Source organism: Lutjanus erythropterus, chromosome 2 (assembly GCF_056507025.1).
Source record: "Lutjanus erythropterus isolate fLutEry1 chromosome 2, fLutEry1.hap2, whole genome shotgun sequence".
NCBI lineage: Eukaryota > Metazoa > Chordata > Actinopteri > Lutjaniformes > Lutjanidae > Lutjanus > Lutjanus erythropterus.
The window spans coordinates 28,824,466-28,847,686 of NC_139318.1; the positions used below are offsets into that span (position 1 = coordinate 28,824,466).

Consider the following 23,221-nt stretch of genomic DNA (forward strand, 5'->3'; position numbering starts at 1 on the left):
TCTTTTGTCTGGTTACATCATTTTTGTCTTCTTCATCTTTTTTGTTGGCTTTGTCTTAAGTCTTTTGCATCTTTTTTTTCTTGTTACTCCTTTTTTGTCTTATTAGCTCTTTTTTGTCTTGTTACATCCTTTACCTTGATTTCATCTTGTTAGGTTTCACAGGTTGTTTGTCTTATTACTTCTTTTATATCTTTTTCGTCTTAGTATGTCTTATATTAAGTTTTTATCTTGTTAAGTCCTTTACATCATTTTCATCTTGTTACATCTTTTATGTAGTTGTCATCTTGTTTCCTCCTGTATTTTACATTATCATCTTGTTATGTCTGGTATGCGTGATAGACACTGATGGATACACCAAGGAATCATCTTTTCTGTCTGTTATCGTCTCATCCATTTAGGCTGAAATCAGTCTTGATGTTGGGAAGGCAGCACACAATGATGCTAAAGGGAAATGGTCAATAATTCCCCTCAAATGCATTAAAACTAATAAAACTAGTAATTAAAACTAGTAATGAGGCCGTTTTGAAAATGTAAGGAATAAAGAGTACAGATATTTCTGTTAAAATGTGGGGAATAAAAGTTGTCAGAAAAATAATAATAATAATAAGTAATTCACACATATCTGAAAACTCTACTTAAGTACAGTAACAAAGTATTTGTATGTCATTACTTCCCACCTCTCTTCCCACCTCATTACCAGCATTTTTCATCAGAGCAGCTTTGAGTATGTTTTGTTTTTCACTTGTTGTGTACCTGATTAGGATAAAAACATGTATGTTTTTAGTCTGGTAGAAAGTTGAACATTCACTCAAACTTTCCCTACACATTCACACAATTCCACAAAAACCCCACAGATACACACACACGGAATCATACAGACGCCAAGATGAGCGGGATTAGCCCTCCATGTGAAAGCTGCTGTTGTTTGTACCTTAAAATCTCTTCTGGCAGCTCGGTGTGTACACAGCAGATCGAGCAGTGACAAATTTAGCTGCTTTAAAGTGCTGGAGATGAGTGACTATTAAATCCGGAAGATGTGTTCGCTGAGCGCACACTATTCAGCTTATGTGCATCCACTTAAAATTTTGCAATAACCTCACTTTCCTACCAGCGTGAGTGCCAGGGAGAGGCAGGAAGAGAAAGAGGGAGAGATTAAGAGAAAGAGGTGGCACGACAGTTCAGAGTGCGAGAAATTACTACAATCCTTTGAAACAATGCAGCAATATATGAAATGCCTTCGTCTTCAATAAATCCAGGATATACAATAAAGCACATTGAGTTTGGTGGTGTACTGCAGCAACAAATTGCCTTTAGTGGGAACAGGGAGGGATGCAGCAAACGTCAGCTTGAAATTAGTTTTGCAAAACAAAGTAAAGCACTATGTTGTGCTCCCTGCTCAGGAATATAAAACATAAATTATCCCACTATGTTCTAAACTGTCCCCTTAGGTCTTGTAGTGCAGACTTGCTAAATATTCCAAAAATGAACCACAAAAATTGAAGCAGTTTTGTTTTTATGCACCAAAGGTTTGAAACAAACTCCCACCACAAATTAGACGAGCAACGTCTGTTGTTAGTTTTAAGCAACAGCTCAAGACCTTTTTTATCATCTTGCTTTTAATTAATGTAATCTTTTTTTAATGTCACCGTTTTTAGTTGATATTTGTTTTACAATTCTATATCTGTTGTATGCTTTTACCTTCATTTAGTTTTATTTTATGTGTCTGATGGTATTTTCTCCTGTGAATCACTTTGAGTTTTGAAAGGTGGTTATTATTGTTATTGTTGTTGTTGTTGTTAACAGTATGGTGCAACTGTGAAGTTCATTCTTCATTAGTTAGCAAAAAAAAAAAAAGGAAAAAAGGTAAGCTTCATCTGTTGAGGAAGATCAGGTGATAAAGCTCCAGCACAGCTATTAAATTGACCATGTGGTGAAATTTTTTTGTTACATGAACACATTCAGATGTTCTCTCTGATTTCTCTCCCATCATGCATTTGTTACGTTCTCATAATAGCAGCCTCTCACAATAGCAGACAGGTTGACCATCTTCACCTGCTGTTTTGTAAAACCACATTTAGCCATGGCGCAAAGGTACTGAACGCCAGCCTACTTATTATCAAGAGTGCGCTATAATTTAAAAATGAATTTGTCATTTCGTCATGATGTCTGTTGAATACTTTTTCGATTTCAATTTCAGTCTGTCTGTCAGTCCAACACTGAAGTCCAGACAGAAATATTTCAGAAATATCACATGAATTGCAATGAAATTTGCTACAGATATTGCTGGTCCCCAGAGAATGTATCCTTATGACTTTGGCGATCCTCTGACATTTTCTTCTAGTGTAATCATAAGGTTGACATTTGTGGCGAAATGTCTCAACTGTTTGATTGGACTGAAATTTGTTACACATATTCATGTCGTTCTCAGGATGAATCCTCTTCTGACTCACAGTGAACAGGCCGTTGGAATAAGCCTAGATTATTTCGATCAGCATTCCTCCCCTCACACTATCTGCATGTCACCGTTTTCATAGTCCCCGTCGCTAGATGAAACAACCTCTGAACTAACAACCTACACCCTGAAAATGGTTGCTAACTCTATGAACGTAAACAATCTTTTCTTTTACAGGGATTCAGCCATTTCAGTGCCAGGTATATGTTGCACATAGTTTGTCTACAACACTATTTTTCAAGGGCACTGTCACTGCATCCTGGACTCAGCGCAGCCAAAAACGATTGGCATAGCGCTAAAGCCAAGTGTGGAGAAACAACTGGATATGCAAGATTAGATAAATCCGAATAACTTTGGAGTTAGTTCAACTTTTTTGATTTTGACAATTTGCACCTGTCAAATACTGTGTTTTCTAAACAACTGCCATCAGCCTCCACTCTACTGTGTGTTTAGTGCTAATTAGCAAATGTTAGCATGTCATCACATTAAACTCAGATGGTGAACATGGATAAACATTATACCTGCTAAAAATCAGCATGTTAGCACTGACGTTGTAAGCCTGTTAGCATGCTGTTGTTTACATTTATTTCAAAGTATCCCTGTGTCTAAGAACCACCCATTGACATATATAAAGATGGACACCGTAATAGCTCCCCAACAGTGAAGCCAAAACATCTCAGTCAGGACCTCAACACTGCAGGTCCAACCCTGATCACTATTGTGCAGAGTCCGGCTCATCCATCTTTATATACAGTCAATGGTACAGCCTGACAGAGTTGATAGCATGGCTGGAGATCAGTGGTTTCTTGACCTCTCCATCACACCTGTTTTGCATCTGTTATCTGTTTTTGTGCTCTGTGTATTAAGTGCAAAATAATATAAAAAATGCATCCTCACCTCATGGTTTAAGACGTGTACCATGAAATTATAACACCCGGGGTTGGATTCCAGCTGAAGGTCTGTTGCATGCCCCCCCCCCTCGCTCTGTCCCCACTGGTCCTGCTTATCATTATCAAGATCATCTAAAAACTAATTTTAAAATACAAGACTAGAGGACATATATCAGAAAGTATTGCTGTGGTTGCTGTTCATTCTTGGGAGTTGCGGTCTTCCTCACTGTTTAGGATTTGACATAGGATTTGACATACTATTTGGACCTCCATCATGCAGCACATGTTGTATCATATAACTCTAGCCAAGAGTCTGTCTCACCACGCTGTGAGTTATCGTGAAGCTCAGTATCTCCTCAATACAGTACCTCCAGTCAGTCAGTGAGTCTCCTGTCAGTCCAGCAGAAGACGCTGATCTCCTGTCAAAGAGCAAACATGTTGATTCTGAGAGAAAACTCCAAACCAATGCAGTCAGGGAACTCCCATCGGTTTATTGATCATCCTGAGGGAAAGTGTGCTAATGAAGATGCATGTAAGCCCCTGCCATGAAGAGAGCTGGCAACTGAATGCATGTAATTATGCGCAACAACTCCATAAAATTTAATCTACTGCTATACATTGAACACAGAACGTGCATGTATTTTACAAGAAGTAATTTACCTAAAACTGAAATAAGATATTTACAGCTTAGGTAGAATTACGTGATCAGTCTGTGGCCCGAGGCTGAGTCGACATATACTGACTGACAGACACGTGAGGTCTGTGAGGTCTTAAATCCAATATGGGGATTAGACAAGAGAGGAGATCTAAATCAGGCCTGTATTTACTCTGGTGGAGTGATTTTCAGTGCGGCTGGGGATACCCAGGGACTAGGATCAATAATGTAAGTGAGAATGTATAAACCAGTGTAAAGGCCAATTCAGCAGTGGCCACAGATATTATTTGCATATTTAATAAACCTGATTGAGAAGAGAAAGAGGAGGAAACTTTATCATATCCATCATAAATTCTGTCAGCTCTTATGGGATTAGTTTCCGTACACACCTGCACTGAAAATGACTCAATTAAAGAAGCACTTTAAAGAGTCTTTCTCTCTCTGAATTATATTACTATTAGGTCCGATGGCCGGAAGCCCAGCGGTCTAATAGGGATGAGAATGCTGGCCAGTAGCCAGCACCTTGACCTCACGGAGCAGAAACGTGACGGCACAAGGGCGGCTCCAGAAGAATACTCATGGGGTGGCAGGTGAGCTGCATGGAGCCTTGAAGCGATGGCAGAAATAGATATATGCCAAATTAATCACAAACAATCAAATAATCAATATTTGCTTGGAAAAGCTCCCATGAATATATTTTGAAGTATGTGTAAAGGGAACTCAGAGTCTTTCTACTAAACACATTATAAATGTTAGACAGTAGTTGCTGAAAATGTGAAAACACTGAGAACGATGTAGTACTGAATTCTGTAGTTAGACCTTTAAACTGTTGTTCATATTCAGGATTTCTTGGATCTACCTGAAACACAGCCATGGTTCCCCAACACCATACAAGCCCCACAAACTGACACACAAATGACACTGCCTCCCCCTCCGCTTAAGCGAGTCTCCAAATCCAAGTCCAAATCAGCCCAGCAGTTCACTTCAGCTCCTTTCAGTTCCAACAACCCGACAAAGAAGAAAAAATTAAAAAAATATATACATATATACATATATATATATATATATACATATATATATATATATATATATATATATATATATATATATATATAAATATATATATACACACACACACACACAATTTTTTTTAATCATTCAGGTTAATAACCTGTTTCTGTTTTAATGTTGCTTTAAATGAACTTTACCTCAAAAACATGTTATTGAGGTACAGGAGGATAAAAAATGTTATTTTAAAAAATGTATTTCTGTAAATTATTTTCCCCACTGAATCCATCCTCCCCATTCTGTATTTGATTTTCACATTTCTTTGTGTATTGCCATTTGCTTTTTTTTTTTTTTATTAAATGTAAAAAGCAAATACAGAAATAAATTAGTTTGCATAAATAAAGAAATGGTAATTAGAGGGTGAAAATAATACAGAAGTAAGAAATAAAATCATGAATACAGAAATACAAATAAATAAAAAAGAAAAAAAACATAAATTTGAAAATAAATTGAAGAAATCAAAACGGAGAAGAAAATATATAAATATCATTACTTTCTTTATTCAGTTTTCATATTTAAACATTTACATATATTTTTTAATTGGATTGTCCAAAAATTGAGGTGGCAACAAGGGTTGCAAGACATCTTTCAGGGTGGCAGCAGCGACCCCATGCCACCCCTGTAGATCCACCCCAGCGAGGGTGGCTCTGCACATGTTGGAGAATGAAGACATTCAGGGTTACAGGCCTCTGTGGACCTCCTAAGATACACTGCAGGCAACCTTACACCGAGCCTATCCTCACATCACTGTGGTCCAGTGGAGCAGAAAGGTGACTGAGACGGCTGCACTGTCAGACAACGGTCATCTGGGCGAGAAGAAGCAGTGCCTGAGTTTGCAGCGGATTTGTGCAAACACAGTGATATATAGCACATGAGGAGGGTTTTTTTTTTCATGCAGCTGTGTGCAAACCTTGTGAACTTTTTGTTGCTGCAAGCAGTTTAAGGGCAAGAAGTAGGACAAAGTGTTGGTAAAATTAAAAGCTAAAGATAAAGAGGAGGGAATTCAACCAGCGATGAAGGGGCAACATGAAGAAAGTCAAGATGTGGTGAATAATGCATGCAGCTCTCAGAAACAGCAGTTTCACTTGCCATTTGCTCAGGGCAAAATTAGAGTCGTAGCAAAAAGGCGCACATGAAAATATGCTGTTAGGACAGGAGGACGCTCTTGCTACAGTTTTGCTTAATATATGTTGTTCATGTAAGTATTAAACTTAGCACTTTACACTGCTTCTTTTTTTTATGTCACTGACTGCACTTGCACCTCTGCATCAATGAATCAAATCAAATCACTGTCACTCTTGATGATGTTAAAGAGGATGTGTATGGAGTCATAAGAGTGCTATAAAATAAAAAGAATAAGAAAACAAATAAAGAGAAATAAAAGAATAAATACATGTGGACATACTAAGACAAATAACATTAAAAGAATTTAAGCATTTTCACACTTTTTTTTCATTTATTTCTACATTAATATATATTTGTGAAACAATATATAATTTTAATAGAATTTTTGCACATAAATTATTCTTTTTTTCTGTATATTTTGTATATTATTTCCTCTATATTTTATGTACTAATAAATGAGATTTATTTATTTATTTTATTTTTTAATATTTGTCACTTTAGTTTTTCCTTATTCATTTTATTTGCTATACCTGGAAGGGCTAGGTTGTCAATCAACTGGCTTCGGGGGGCTTCGACGTCGTCAAAAGCAAAAGCAACAGGGAAAGGAAAATATGGGATAAAAATATATAAATGAAATGACAGAAAAAAATATTTTTAAATATTCAAAAACTAAGTCATATTTATAAGTAATACATATATATCTATTTACATGTCCAGATTTTTTATTTGCTTATTTATTCTATATAGGAATGTTAATGGCAATTTATTGATTAATGATTAATCATTGTTTTGTCTTAGGGAAAGGAAATTATAAAGGTATAAGGAAATTTAAACTTCAATGAGAACTTAATGAGAAAAACTGAAAACAAGAAAAAAACATATTTGTTGTGTCAATTTATATTTCCACATTTATTTTATCATTCTTTTGTTATGGCAGTCCTATGACTCCATAGCTCTGATGTTGTTGATGGTGTTGATGATGAGGATGATGGTTGCACTGAAGACTGCAGTAATGTTGGTATCTATGGATATAATGCCTCATAGAACCACTTATGTAGCTTTATTGATGTTAACACCACTTATTATGGTGCCACGCTCTCTCCTTATCTTGTCCTGCCTTGAGATGTGTTTGCCTTTTTCTACTTGTCTTACCCGTTTTGTGTCCTATGTGTATGGTGGCACTCAGTTTCCCCCCTGAGGGATTAATAAAACATTTCATATAGTATCATATCGTAAGTTTCCAAATTCTGCAGTACATCTATAATTTCAAGATGCTGCTGCACTTGTGTACTAACAGCTCTTGTTCTTCTCATCATAACTTCATTTCCGCACAAAGACGTTTTGTGTCTTTTTTCCATTAGAAAAAAATTGTCAGTCACTTAGCATAAAACCTAATTTCAGCCAAATACATCAAAACACAACAGCAGCCTAACTGGAACTGTGATTTGCATATCTGTTAGATTTGCCCCTCTTTCTTCTGCATCCACTCTGACAACTAACCCGTTCATTGTGGAACAATCAAACAGAATTTGCATGAGGCAGATAGTGTATACACATCGCACACCGCACTTTCATGAGGCCTTTCATGATAAAACAAACAGACACTGTGGGCTGAATGAAAACACAAGCAGCATTTCTAGAAATTAGTTAGTCGCGTGTGCTGAGAGGAAAAGCTGGAAGGAATCTGTGAAGCTGTGAAGGATTTCATTGAAACTTATTAATTTATTTCTAGGTTTTACTTTATAAATAAATATCATATACCAGTGGAACTCAACCAGGTCCGAAGGGGCTGTGACAGGATAAATATGCAAAGACATACAAGAGGAACAACATGTTTCTGCTGTTCAAATTAGTTTTCCTGAATTCTTCCCTAAACTTTGCTTTTTAAATTTTATTACGGGTGAACTTCAACTTGACTGCATTTTTCAGAGAGGTATGTTTCTGTTATTTAGCCTTGGAAAAAATAAAAAAGACACCTGTCTGTGTAATACAATATAATTAAATAGTACAACAAGCTATGGATCTGTATTGGATATTGGGGTTATATTCAATATATTGTGACATATTGTGATTCTGTAAGCAAGGTCAATTATTGCTTTTTTTAATCTAATTTTAGGAAAATTGTCATAGTATAAAGAACACACCGCCATATGCATAAAATCTGAGTTTTAAAAGTTTACTTTTTTATGCAGTCAGACAGTGAGGACAGATAACAACACTGCTATATCAGGGTTGGGGGTTTAAACACAAGACAAAATTAACCACTGCCACGATGCAGCATTTATCAATATCTTTCTCACATGATTTAAAATGTAAACATCTGAACTCAGAACTTTGGAAAACAGTTGCTTGGTTTTCAAACTCTTAATAAAAGGGTCTCAGTGCTTTAGGTATGATGTTCTGATATTCTATTCATCTACAAGGATGTACCACAGGGTTCTCTATTAAGTCCATTTTTGTTTACAATTTATGTAAATAATCTGTGTCAAAATGTGTATAGGAGAGGGCTTACAAAATGCCTTTATTGTTTTTTTAAAATACACTGCTTGAGCAGAAACTCATCTTATGTTATTAGTGCCCACATGGTCCTGCCTCATCTCACTTACTCACAGTGCTGACTTCTCCTTGTCACTCTCTTTTATGCCCTCAATGTTGAATCAGTTTTTCCCCACGGTATCACAAATGGTATTGAATATCAACATTTTTCATGGTATTGTATAGAAAATTAGAAATTCCAGTATAGTGACAACACTAATCTGGGTATTTTGGTTACTGACTCCCACACCACAGGTGCAGTGCAGCGCAGGTTTTCATTTTCCATCTAATATAAAAAGCGTCTCATTGCTGCAACTTTTTTCCCTGTGTTTTTCCTGTCTTTTTATCTGCTCTGTTGCATATGAATGCCACTGCTCAGTGTCTTCATATGGTCAATACAGCTTACCATACCATCAAGGAAAGGATGGCCTGCTCTGGCCACCCATAGGCTTTTACGTTGGTACACCTTTATATATAAGGAATTTTTTGTTCTGTTATCACTCAACACGTGTCTTTATCAAGCAAAAAAGTGCCAGACACTACTCTTTGCAGTCTCAGGACTTCATTATGCTCTCTGTCCCACATGCCCAGATAGAAACATGAAAGGGTTTTGGGGTATTCTGCACCCTCGGCCTGGAATATGGTGTCGAATTACTTGAAACTCAAAGACTAATCTTGTTAAATGCTTTTAAATCCAAAATTAAATAACTGGAGGCAGATTCCTTAAGATGTTGATGTTTTCAGCCTACGTGGTAACACAACTGACTCCTAGAAATGTCCCAGCAATGTTTTTCATGTGACTTTCAGTGCTTATTAAATGCATTTTGTCTCCCTTTGCGTGTCTGTCTGTAACAGTTTTTGCTGCTGACTGTCTTGGCAAGGTCTCCCTTGAAAAAGAGATTCTTATTCTCAATGGGAGTGCTCTGATTAAATTAATGAAAAATAAATAAATAAATACATATATACCCCTACCACAAACTGCAGCCTACAAAAGGATCATAAAATCATAATTTCCACAAAAATTGAACACATTATAACCTTCATGAAGGTAGGATTCATTGCAGGAGTGTTGCATTAGTTTTTGCTAGGTGTACCTAATAAACTGGCAACTGAGTATATACTGTATTTAACAGTTGTTGTATGTATGCATTGTGATGCATGTTCAGATTCTAAAACTTTCACACCTTTATTCTGAAGGCCAGACTGGCTCAGCTGTCAGCCATGATGTGATACGACTCTCCAGCACCGCCACACCCTTGTCTTATTTTACCTCCCTTTTATACAGTGATGCCCTCCAGACAAACTGACTCAGTCAAACATACATTGCAGTACTGAGGAAAAGTGTCTGCCTAAACAGATTAACACGTGAAAAATTCTGCATATGTTTGAGTACTTACACCTTACATTATCTGTTTGACTTTTCCAGTTTTCGTATGCGTATTATTTCCACATAAATCCTGAGAGGACCTCCACAAAAACATGAAACCAGAGAGACGAACCGCAGATGAGCCGCACTCCAAAACCACTCATTCAGTTAAGATGTTTCCAGCTCTCTGCCTGTCCAAAGCAGAATGTTCATCAGGGCCCTGCAACCCTTTAACAGTAATATGCTCTTATCAACACAGTACTGAGCCCACAGATACATTCAAACAAAGTGCATTATTTATAAAAGGGTCCTCTTGTGCAAAGAGGGGGTGAAGATGCATCAGCAAATCAAACAGGCGAAATAAATCCCTGCAGATGCAATCCTGCAACACAGCTTATTAAGAAACACATGTATAGAAGCATGAATTCTGCAGCTCGGGAGGATGACTGACATGTTTCCATTATTAGCTGCACAAAGTGCTGTCTTAGCAGGGTTGTTGTTAATGACACTTGCTTTGAAACTCCGCTCACTGTCTCACTCCAGGTGGTAATGGCGAGAATCAGAGGAATTTAATACTGATGCGACAAAGTCGATGTATGGGATGCTACTCTACAGGCAGTTTTATTTTTGTATCTGCCCTGGGATCCCCTCATTATCCATCATAACACTGTGTGAAGAATCACTTTGCATTTATGGCCAAGCAGAGGCATCAAAGACACCGACTAACAGGCCAGATGAGGGAGGATGCAGCGGACACTTTCATTCTGGAGGCAAGTCAGTCTCCCCTTTTCCTGCCTCCCCAGGGAAATATGTATTCTGACCATGTGCATTACATAATAAGATATCACTGAAGTATGCTTCATTTGCAGTGCTCCAAGGTTGTCTTGAATGTTTCTGCGCGCCTGAAAATCCTGATAGATTCAGTTTTCAATAATTTAGCTATCAGTCTGAGAGCATCTCTGATAGCGTCTCAGTCTGTAAGCCTCAACCTCACTAATACTGTGTACCTGCATTATGAATATATTTCAGCTACAATCTGTGTGATTGCTTCTACACCTGACAGAAATAACTAGATCAGCTGCTTCAGAATTCAATCAAATTAAAACATGCAGAAATATTATTTGTTAACAAACCTTCATAACAGTTCTGTTAACAAAACAACAACTAATCCAGAAAACATCCAATTTCCGATTCATCTTCCTGAATTCACGTCCCTGTAAAGTGCTCCAGGTTTGCACAATGCACCTGCATTATAAATATATTTCAGCAAGACTCAGTGTTATTCCCTAACGTATGTTTTAACTGTTCTGTTAACAAAACAATTAATCCACAAAACAGCCCATTTCTGATAGATCTTTCTGTAGTCAAGTCCCCATTAAATGCTACCCCCCATATATTTTAGCTAAAAAATGTTATCACTTCCACACCTGACAGTGAAGATGCATCTAGATCTGATGCTTCAAAACTCAATCAAATTACTGAAAACATGCAGCATGTTTGCTAACAAACATTTATAACTGTAATTTTAACAAAACAAGTGATTTCTGATTCATCTTTCTGTATTTAAGTCCCCACAAAGGGTCTTCTTTTGCCAAAATGCAACTCAACCTCACTTATACTGTGCACCTGCATTATAAATACATTTCAGGTAGAATCTATGACTGCTACTAACTAACTACTAACTACAAAACATCAAGTAATTCTCAAAACAGTCCTGAAAACATACCAGAAATGCTCTTTGCCAAAAAAGATTTATAATGGTTCTGTTGATAAACAACAAGTAATCCACAAAACAGGCCATTTCTGATGAGTCTTTCCATATTCAAGTCCCAATTAAGTGGCCCCCCTCTTCAGGTGGGTCAGAAATCCACTGGCCAAAGTCAATCTTTCCTTGCCCCTGTACAAATTGTTTTATTTATTAATGGTTGTCAAGTAACAACAAAGAATAAAGTTAATTGTAATGTTTAATTTAGGGCTGCTATAAATTGTCAGAAAAAAATTTTAAGTTTGGTGATGGTTATAAATGTCTTGTTTTGTCAGTTTAAAATCCAGGTATTCAGTTTCAATTGATAGTAAACCAAAAAAAAAAAAGTGGGAAATCTGAGAGGCTGGAAGCTGTGTTTTCTGTCACCTGGCGTGAAAAATGACTAACAATTAATCCATTATCAAAAGAGTTTAATTATTTTGTACCACTTGCCTACTTGGGTAAGTGAGCTGCAAGATTTATTAGCCCAACACAGCATTTTACTTGCCCCCGTCAAGCAGGCAATCCTTACTGTTGAGCCCCATACTGTGCACCTGCAGTATACATACATTTCAGCTAGAAACTGTGTGATTGCGTCTTCACTTGACAGTGAAGAAATATCTAGATCTGCTGCTTCAGATTCCAGTCAAATCACTGAAAACATGCAGAAATGTTATTCACTCGCTGTGACTGTTCTATTGACAAAAAAAACAACTAATCCACAGAACAGCCCATTTTTCAATTCATCTCTTTCTGTATTCAAGACCCCATACAGTGCCCCCCCCCCCTTCTGCCAAAAACTCGACCCCCAACACAGCTGAGCCACAGCCCCAAGTTCAACCTCAAAAAGATCTGCTTTTGTAGCTCCTTTCTTAAAATACAAGTTGATGCATCCAACCTTTTCCTCAGCAACTTGCCACACTAACAGAAACATCAACTACAATCACAATCACACTACATATACCTCAAAATGATTATATCTTCCTGCCCTCTACATAAGCATGCACATCTCTGACATCCCTCCCAAAAATAACCCAATGTTTCTCTTATTTTCTCCCCTAAAAACTCTGCTTTGGTTCAGCAGCCAGTCCAGGAAGATTTCAGCTACCTTACAAAGAGGTTTGTTGCGCCTCTAAATTAGAATGGCAATAAGATTGAGGATGGGATCGTGGAGAAATGCTGAGGGTGGAGATCAGTTACGCTGACATGCGGGACATGCAGCTGGCTAATGAGTTGCCACGGAAGCAGGAGGTGTAATTGAGGCTACTCACTGGCTTGCATGAGCTGTCCCTGGCGTCCAAACACCTGGGAAAAGGTGGCATGGCTGCAGGTGAGGGTGTCCTCCATGGCTGTCCCGCTGGCACAGGCTGAGGAGAAAGAGAAGAAGAAGAAGAGGAGGGGGAGAAAGAGGGATGAGGGAAGGTCAGCCACACTGCGTCACATCAGGACGGAAAAAGAGGAGAGGAGAAAAAGAAGAGGGGGGAGAAGAGGAGGGGGCTTGCCTTCAAGAGGAGAAGCTGCTGTGTGTGATCTCTCTGGTGATGACTGCTCTGCTCTCCTCTGGACCCGTCCTGCTGCTGCTGCTGCCGCCGCCGCTGCTGCTGCTGAGGAGCAAATTACAGCCCCTCGCTACTCGCACCAATATGAGCAGAACTGCTTCTGCACAGATAATGGGAGGGGGTGTGCCTGCCTGCTCGTCAACGTGCAAGTGTGCGCACGAGGGAAAGTTCTCTGAATGTGTGCCTTTTGGTGTGCAGGATGTGTGGGGGAGAGTAAAACAGGGTGGTGGAGCAGGTAGCAGAGCTGTAGGCACACTTGCTCTGCCTGCACTCTGATCTTGTGCTTCCTCTGTACAGGCTGACAGTCCTCTGCGTCTCCACACAGGCTGGGTTGAAGGGAAGCGGGAAGGCAAGGGCTTCTTCTGCAGGTAAAAGTCAATCCTGGGTGTGAGTACACAGCAGCGTCTGTCCTCTGGGCGCAGGACAAAACTGTTCTTTTCTGATCTGTGCGACTATGCCCCTTTTTCTCTCCTCCCTCCTCCTCCCCTTCTCTCTACAGCCCTCATTTGCTGTAGCAGCAGTAACATCTCTCCCCCTCTCCTCCTCTCCTGTTCTCCCTCACATCTCTTATACTCTCTCCACCCCACCCCATGCAAATCCCCTCGATCCATCTTAAAGCTCGGGCCGCTGCTGGGAAACAGATTCTAGCAAACTCGAGTGCTTCATCTTCCCCCAGTGCTGAGGAGAAAAAAAACAGGAGGGATGAGAAAGTGGAAGGGTTGTATAAAAAGTGAAAAGTAGGGCTGGTGCAGCTAGTGGTTTCCAGAGGCTTCATCTTGAAAAGGAATTGTAGAAAACTGCTGAGTATAAAGCAAGAATTAGCTGATACTCTCACTGAAAAATAACTCCTATAAACTCTGACTTGCCTCGGTGTGTAGTGCAACAGCTCTGCTGAAGAATGAGATTTACTGGAATTGTGTGAAAAGACCACACACTACAGCAGAAAGGGTGCATGAAGGTGTTGAAGTAAAAAATTAACAGCGCGATGAGATCAAATGAGCACGTTATTAGATCTTAAAATACCCTGTCAGGCCTTGGAGGCACAGTTAGCTATATTACACCCATTGTGCAGCTGTTGGCATGGAGACATCCAACCAAGACAAGACAGTTATTCCAATATGTACTCAACAAAAATATAAACACAACACTTTGGTTTTCCTCTTTTTTTTTCATTAATTGAAGTAAAAGATGTAAGATGTCTTCTATGCACACAAAATTTTGTTCACAAATTTGTTAAATTTTGTATTAGCGAGCACTTAACCTCTGCTGACACAAACCATCCACCAGACAGGTGGACAGTTGTGGTATATAGTCTCCTTTTCTGGTGGTAAACATTATGACGCTTTTTTTGTGTGCAAAGCTTTTTTTTTGTGGGCAAAGCTTAGGTAGAGGCAAGACAATTCCTTAAACACGTTAGCTAACACTAGCTAGCAACAATGGCTCAAAAATATGACCTCTTCTGTATATGCATGGTCAATCACTCTCCAGGACCATGAGTGTTAATTGGAAAAGTTCACATTAAACAATTAAACTGTGGGACCAGTACACACATTCAATTGCCATAGAGTTGGGCGACTCAATGAATATGTGACTGTCTGAGTCCATTGACAGTTGTTTCTTTGGGGGGCAATTTTTTTGTGTGTTATTTTGCTAATATGATGTTGCTCACAATTATCAGCCTATAGCCTGTAACTAACATGGTGAATTAAGGATTTATTTCAACCAAACTAGAGTTGAGTGAAAGACTGAACAAGACAATTTTGGTGAGATTGTCATTTTGTCTCTTTCTGTTCAGTTTAAACGAAGTGTGTTTTCGAGAGTTAACAAAACTGTCTCAGTTCAGTAAAAGAGAGAAACCGGAATTTAGAAGGTGCTTCTGCTTAGGTGTGAAATTATTTCCTTTTGAGGCATTCTATGAGTTCATTTTATTTATTTTGTTTTGAGGGGCAGCTTATACTTGATAAAACGTCAATTTTGAGCCATTATAACTTTGATTCTAGCACCCAAAAATACAGCAAGATGACACTGATTATATGGCCTGCTACTCTGAGTTGATTTGTGTTTGCCTTCAGTTTTTCTTTTGTTTTCCCTCCAGTTAACACTGTGATGTATCGTGACGTCAGCACTAACAGGGCCTATAGAGATGCTGATTAAACAGCATAATTATTACACAGGTGTGTCTTGGACTGGTCACAATAACAAACAAAGCAACTCTAAAATGTACACTGTACCTTGAAAGAGGACATTTATGAGGCACTGAACTATAGCTATTTCACACAAACACATGACAAACACTAATGAACAGTAAAATTTGCAATTAGAATATGAAATAGCCCCATGATGGTTGGAGGATACGATTACAAAAGTTACATTGCACAAACTAAACAAGCGCTCCAGGTGGGGACTGGATGTGCATCAATACCAACTGACACAAAACTTTTCACTACTAAAGTTCAGTTTCAGCCAAATGTAACACATAATTACAAAATAATTTCACATAATACCATGCTAATAATAATACTAACAAAAATAATGCTAAAAATACTAATAATAATAATCATCAAGAATAAATGCTGCATTGCCAGATATCTTAATGTAGGTATAGGAAATGGAACTGAAAAAAGGTGGATTATCACACTCAGGCAGTCTCTGCGCTGTCTAACCTCTATGCAGCATGTAAACCTGCACGTTAAACAGCCGATTTCCTACCAAGCAAAAAAAAAACTTTGCCAGGAAGCCCATTGTCATGGAGCCATCTCTCACACCACTGCTCTGCAAGGCGAGCTCACCGGGGACCTGACCGCAGCACTCACATCCTCGCATCACATCCTCCTGTTTTGAAAGGAAATGGCAGGACACTCAATGGGCCACAGTGGGAGCTGGGAAGAAGGCTCGGCGAGCGGGCTGACTTAAGCAGGTGGTTCTGCAGGTGAAAAAGACAATGGTGAGACATGAAAACCATGCCCCCACATTGCAAACATGAAATCAAATAACTGTGACATTAAGCATCTTTGCATAAGAGAAGGTTAAGTAGCTATTGGATCGAAATCACAAAGTCAGCCGCAGTATCAAACAGCGTGTGGTTGCATAGAGACACGAGTAAAATCTGCAAAATGCTAAGGTCAAACTGAACACTGGCATTTCACAAACAATGAGAAGACTAGAGACGTATTTTCACTTTCAAGTCTGAGAGACTAATGCCCAGCAGAATAACTCTCTGCTCCATCTTCATCAGCTTTAATGCTATTCTCTTTGAACAGGAAGTAGGGGCAGAGTGAGGATTTTTGAGGAGGCTGTATATTGTCATGTATGAGCAGCTGTCATTTCTTCCCACTGTGTCTCCTGTCACTGCTGGCTGTCTTTCCCTAGAAGACAAATAACTGAATAGTTTAAAACCAGCAGCAGATTCCTTATATCCGACCGCATCTTTTAACCTTCATTTAACCCCATAACAAACAGTTGAGAAAAAAACATCTCTCCTTCAGTGATGACTTGGCTAGGGAGTAGGGCTGAACAATATTGAAAAAAAAAATCTAACTAATTATTTTGACTGATACTGCAGTTGTAAAAAAAAAAATTGTGATGTTGGAGAGAATGCTAATTTTTACAACATTATTCTAATTTCCATTGAAAAAAACTAGGGCTGTGTGATATGGGAAAATTCAAATTGCAAATATTTTGACTGAAATTGCTATTGTGATATGCAATATGACTAGTGGGAATGGTCATCTTTGCATTACACTTGTCATTTTTACTGAAAAAAGAAATAAAACTGTGATGATGTGACATTTGTTGGGGTCTGTACCAAACAATGATGAATACTACTACAGCAAATGATTCTAATTAAGGTATGTAGGTACAGAGTCAGGGTATTTCAGGGAGCTGGTGCTCATGTTGGCTCACTGAAAAGGCTCAGTTGTACCACACTGCCAGAAAAATAACCTCCTGAGCAGGGCAAGTATGAATTTAGATGGGGAAAGTCGACTTAAGAAGTACTTGCCCTGCAGGGCAAGTAGGAAAAATCCTTAACGTCGGATCCTGATTAGCATACAGATGTTAGCATTAAGCACACGGCAACAGGGTGTCGCAGTGCTGCTAGCATGACTGTAGACTGTCTTGTTTCGATAATACAATGGGTTTTCATTACCTTGTTTAGCTTAACGAAATTTATTTAAAAATCTTGTTTTCGCTTACCTCCAGTGGTTTAACCTTTTACCTCGCTGCAGTGATGTACAGGTGCACTCCAGGTGACATCTGTTTGGTCTGGTTAACGGGTCAACACAGGGTTGCCAAGTCTGTGCGACAAACGCAATCCAACACAGACAACAGTTCAACAGTAGCCAAAGTCCACGGGAAAAACGTGGACCTGGCAACCCTGGTTCAACAACGCGCACTTCTGACCACACCCATCAGTGACGCTGCTGGGTGTGGTCAGACGTCAAACAGGCCTGAAACTTTCAACCATTAAGGACAGCAAAAACACTGCTATTAATAAAGCCCAACCAATACTGTTTGTTTGTGGCCAATGCTGATACTGATATTAGGATAACAGCCAATAATCTTTATAAAGAATCTATTAATAAAATAATACAAACATGGATTTTTTTTGCAATGATCCCTGAAATGTGGTTATCAAAAACTTGTGACAAAGACAGCCTATGTAATGGAGGCAGGATGTATTTCAGTAAAATGGCACCAGGCCACTGAGACAGCAACCTTTCACCAGTTTTATATATTTATATTTAATAATTATACATGACTAGAAATAAACAGACCAAAATATACACCTATATATTAACCTTGATTTAAGAAAAAGGATCAAATATGTTGCCTATACAGCTAAAGAAAATCAAAAATAATTGGCATTATGATCTGTAGAAAAAAAAAGTTTTCTTATTGGATAATATGCCAATACTGATATAGACCAATAAAGCTATGTTAGACCGATGTCTAGCCGATTTGTCCGCAGACATATAGGTTGGGTTCTACTTTTAAGTTACTCTTTAAGAAAAGGGAAAAATCACCATTTCTGCAAAATCTGCTAGTCTTCTGGCACCAGCACTGTCACAGTAATGTAGCTGGTGTTCAGGAGGAACTACAGGCTTGGACTTCTAGTCTTTGACACTGGGTTAGGTTATCTGAAACCTTTCACCAAATGTGAAGGTAACATGATTTCACAAAGCAATGATATGTTGTTCAGCTAAAACAGTCATTCCCAAAATAGTTAGGCAACTAATATCAAGTTATGCAGTGAAATACTTTGTGATATTTGATTCTTATTAGCACAAACCAGCCTAGTGGAGACTTTTTTTTCACGAACAGATGCTTTTCCTGAACCTTCTGCGTGTGGTAATTGAGTGCCAATCCCCTGAAGCAGCCTACATGCTGCTTTTCTACGTCTTAAATCTGCCTCTCTGGTGTATCGTAGTTTATTTCGTCAAGCCAGGCACAGAGCTGCATGGAATTGCATTTTTATGAATAGGGCTGGAGCACCGTACACAGCAATCAAGAGAGAGTGCAGTGATATTTCACCGTGACAGCATGAGTATGGTGCAGCACTCTTCCAAGAGCCCACCCCTACACACTCACTCACACACACACACACACACACACTCACACACACACACACACACACACACACACACACACACACACACACACACACACACACACACGCACACACACACGCACGCACAGCTGAACACCCATAAACTACATCCAGCCATAAACTATACCGTCATGGCACTGGGGCAAATAAACACATCTCCCCTTCCCACTGAATAAAGAAAAATCCGGCCTGTGGATCAAATCCAACATACAGATTGCATTTAATTCATAACCCCATCCATCAACATGATAACCCCATGTGTTATGTGAGGATCCAGTCCACAAGACCTCCCACTTCTGTGAGTTTGTTTCCTGCGCCAGAGGCAAGTTTCTGCTACACGCCGTCTGTCCGGTGGGCTTGATAGCTCATTAATGTGCGTGAATGTGATGGATGGGGTCTGGACTAAAATAATCTCAGCAGATGAACACAGGCCAGATGAGACCCTGACAGGTACCATCAACGATTCTGAGATGGTTTGGTCTTTTGTCGAGGTTAATAAACCAATTTTGTCTCTTTAATACTGTGCGATGTTCCAGACAGTTCAATTATTTATTATTGTGTTAAATTTCATTTTTAAAGCTGCAATGGTGGGATTTATAAATATTAATCAAGTCAGATTTCTCAGACATTACTTTATGTGGAAGAATTTATTTCAAACAAATAATATAGTGTTTGCACCAACATCACCATTTGGTCAGTAGCCTGGATGAGCAGCCATTATGGGGGTACTGGGATGTAAACAACACAACAGATTACATGCCAACTATTCAATTCAAGTCGAGTTAAAAATGTCTAAATCGTGGAGAATTTCAGGGTAATTTGTGGAAGCTGCTAAACTTTACAGAGAAAGATTTGGTCAGCAGGAAGGGGTGCAACTGAGGTTAATCTGTGGTCGTCTTACAATGACAATCTGACAATTTTGCCCTCCATGTCCTCTCCCAACATAGTGAATCATCTTGTTTGCCTCGATTTCTCAGTTTTGCCAAGCCCAGGCACAGCTGAGGACCTGAGCTGAGCTGAAGACCTTAAATGTTAGAAAGGTTTGAAAGCCTACCACTAGACTGTGTGGATAGTGAGAGAAGCACAGAATCAGTTCATCGACGTGTGAAAAGCCCAGACAGATGATGAACTGATCTTTACTTTTTGAAATTTAAAAGTAGAATCAGTTGGATTTGTCCTGTTTAAAAATGCACCAGTGCGTAAAACAACGTTTTGGGTCCCGAGCATCCAGGGCACAGCAAAATAATGAGAAAATAAGGAAATACAAGCAGACGACAGGGTCTCTGCAGGTACAGCCGCCACCACACAGTTCTAGTGGGTGAAAGTGGGGTGGGTCTGAATTTTCTTTTTTTCTTTTAGGAAAATGTTGCATATTATGCCTTTAACTAAATATATAAGACTACACCTTTTTTGGATCAAAATGTTGATCTGTAATGAATGTATAAACAATTAAAACACCCCTCCTCAACCAATTCACTTCAGAAATCAGTTGATGAGAAACTAGTTTGTTTTTCTCACAAGTTTGAATTTGTTTGACCAAAATTTTGAGCAACCATTGCTGACTTCAAATGGAACTTGTGAACTCGTAATTACAACACGGGAAGTCATGTACGTGATTAGTGGACTCTGATTTGGGATGTTCATATGAAATCTTCTTGTGAACCTCATTTGAATGCAGCAAATCATCAGGAACAGTTGCAAGTCTGGATGTGTTGGATACATTCAATTCCTCCAAAATAGCCGCTCTGGATTGATGATGCGCTGTGAAAACACTCTACAAGGGCTGTATTGTTTAAAAAAAAACATCACAACACCAGTACCTATACCATTACTCTTAAAGTGACACCAGTACTGATGGAGTACTTCAAGAAAAAAAGCTTGCAGTGATAGGCTGCAGGAAAACCCATGTAAATAGTAATTTATTAAAAGAATCAGGTAATTTACAAGAAATCAGGATTTAGTAGTACTCTTGTTTGTCCAGTTTATTCTTAAATATAAGTTTATGTTGTTTGGTCTGGTGTTTATAGGTTTGCTATTATGCTTTTTTTCTGGTTTCAATGGATTTTGATGTTGCTGATTGTTTTCTATATGTGGTTGCCACAGTTTCATTGTGCTTTCTTCTATTAATAAAAACATCAAATGTGACACTTCCACAAAATATCACAAAAGTATGCACTGAAGTTTTAGGAATATTCAATAACTGTGTGCACAATCCAGGACAAGTTCATTTTTTCATTGCCTTTGTGACAGTTGTCCTACTGTGATTTATGACTGTAATATACGAGAGTGACCTTACGCATAACAGTGGCCAAAGAGGAACTAAAGATAACGTAGTAAGACACGGTGCTTAGCCACTCATTACAAAGATGGGAGATGGCCAGGCCTGCATTTGCAGAAAACCTAACATTTTACTTGATTAAGTTCAAAGCGTAATTGATTTGGTGAGTCGTTAAAAACTGCCCCTTTGAATGTTATATCCTCACAAAGCTCAGAAAGCAAATATCAAAAGCCTGAGCACCAAACAGCACTTGCACAATTTGCTCCCTTTCCCATGTTGAGCTGCACAAAGTGAACCTACGCAGCCGAGGTAAGAATTTAAGGTACTGCATGACTCACATATCAACCTCCCTGACAAGCGCACCGCTCCCAAAAATAGATACAGATCCCACAGCAACCAGCAAGCCAACGACGGCCATGGCCCCCGGTAGCATCTTGCTGACCTGCAGAGTGAAGGCAGCAACTTTGAATCTGATTTATGTTAAGTACTAGCTTCCATCAAATTCAAATAAAATGGAAACTAAAATTCCTTTTTCATAATCCAGCAGGTCTCTGGCTGGCTGTAGGTGGAGAAGGCAATCAGAAAATGTAATGTGGAAAACTTCATTACAGCCATAATGGCAGGGACATCTATTATATTAAAAAAGGAAAAAAAGAAAAAGGTCTCTGTGAATAAAATAGCCAGCACAGTCAGACCCACTCATGAATGCAGTTAATCACATATTCACTCTCTACATCCAAAGTAATTCTCAATGTTGACATAACCAATAAACTATAATGTAGAAATACACTGTACAGTCAATTATGTAGTTGAAAACTCATTTCCTATTAAGAATATAAATTTAATGAGTGGGAATAGTCTTCTTATGTTGACCTCAATCAACGTTGGACCATTCCCACCCATTCAATTTCTCTTTAAACTCACATCTTCCAGAGTTGGGTATAATGGCGAAGCCCATAAGCAGAAACAATAAAATCTTTACACAAATTGAAAAACTTTTTTTTTTATTATGTCAATTACAGCAATGTTTTACTTGAGGTCATTCGGGATTTTTGTCTTTGTTCATCCTTAAATACATAATCTTGATGCTGAAAGGCAAAACATGAAGATTTCCCGTGGAAATATAAATTAGCTTCAAATCATTGTTCAATTTACTTTCCCATAACATGCTACAAGCGATTAAGCACTGCCTGCTGTCTCTGTCACACAACTGGATATGGTCAAAAGTGAAGAGGTGTGGTGGTGGGGGGGGGCTTTAAAGTAAAAAAATAAGAAGCTTTTTTCATTGGTAGTCACAGAAACAGAGATGACTTTGTACTTAGAGGAAACATCTTTCAGTTATGTTACTGTAGCATGGCTCTTGGAAAAATGATACATGAAACAACTTTTCACAACGGACAGAAAAAAATACATAACACTGCTGCATTCATTTCTTTTGAGGATTTAAGCCATTATCATGCATTTTGGTGTATGAAAGTTAGTTCATGTGTCATTTATGTGTGTTAAAATGCTTAACGGAGGCAACCAATTTAGAAATTTGTTGGCAGAAAGGCTAATTTACCAGTGTCTGCAAAGTGCAACAGACCTGAATACATTCCATTATTCACCGTTTAATTAAGCCAATCTTACTGATCCAGCTAAATTTTGGCAGTTTGGTTTTAAAGTGCTGTAAGAACACTGGGCTGAATGAGTGATATTAAAAAATTCTTTTCAAGACGGACATTATTTTAAGGAGACATTTCAACATGGTTCCCATCATTTTACAAGTGGAATTACCTGCTAACGTCAGATAAACAAAAGGAGTCAGAGAAAGCAAGTAAAAACATGAGACATACTTGAGATTTAGACCAAAGGAATAGCTGTCAGGCCGCACATCCAACCATACACATACTTACCACACACATATACAGTGTTCCTGAGGACCAATTGTTGCAGTAAACA

General features: G+C 38.6%; 1 protein-coding gene across 2 annotated transcripts in view; it reads right to left on the minus strand.

The window, feature by feature from the left end:
* kaznb (kazrin, periplakin interacting protein b) overlaps positions 1 to 13,198 on the minus strand; it is a 188,526-nt gene extending 175,328 nt beyond the window's left edge. For both annotated transcript variants that reach the window (XM_084736318.1, XM_084736308.1), the window contains exon 1: positions 13,107 to 13,198. In XM_084736318.1, coding sequence (XP_084592444.1) covers positions 13,107 to 13,182 — 76 coding nt within the window. In that variant the 5' untranslated portion in view covers positions 13,183 to 13,198. The remainder of the gene's footprint in view (positions 1 to 13,106) is intronic.
* Positions 13,199 to 23,221: the final 10,023 nt, after the last annotated feature.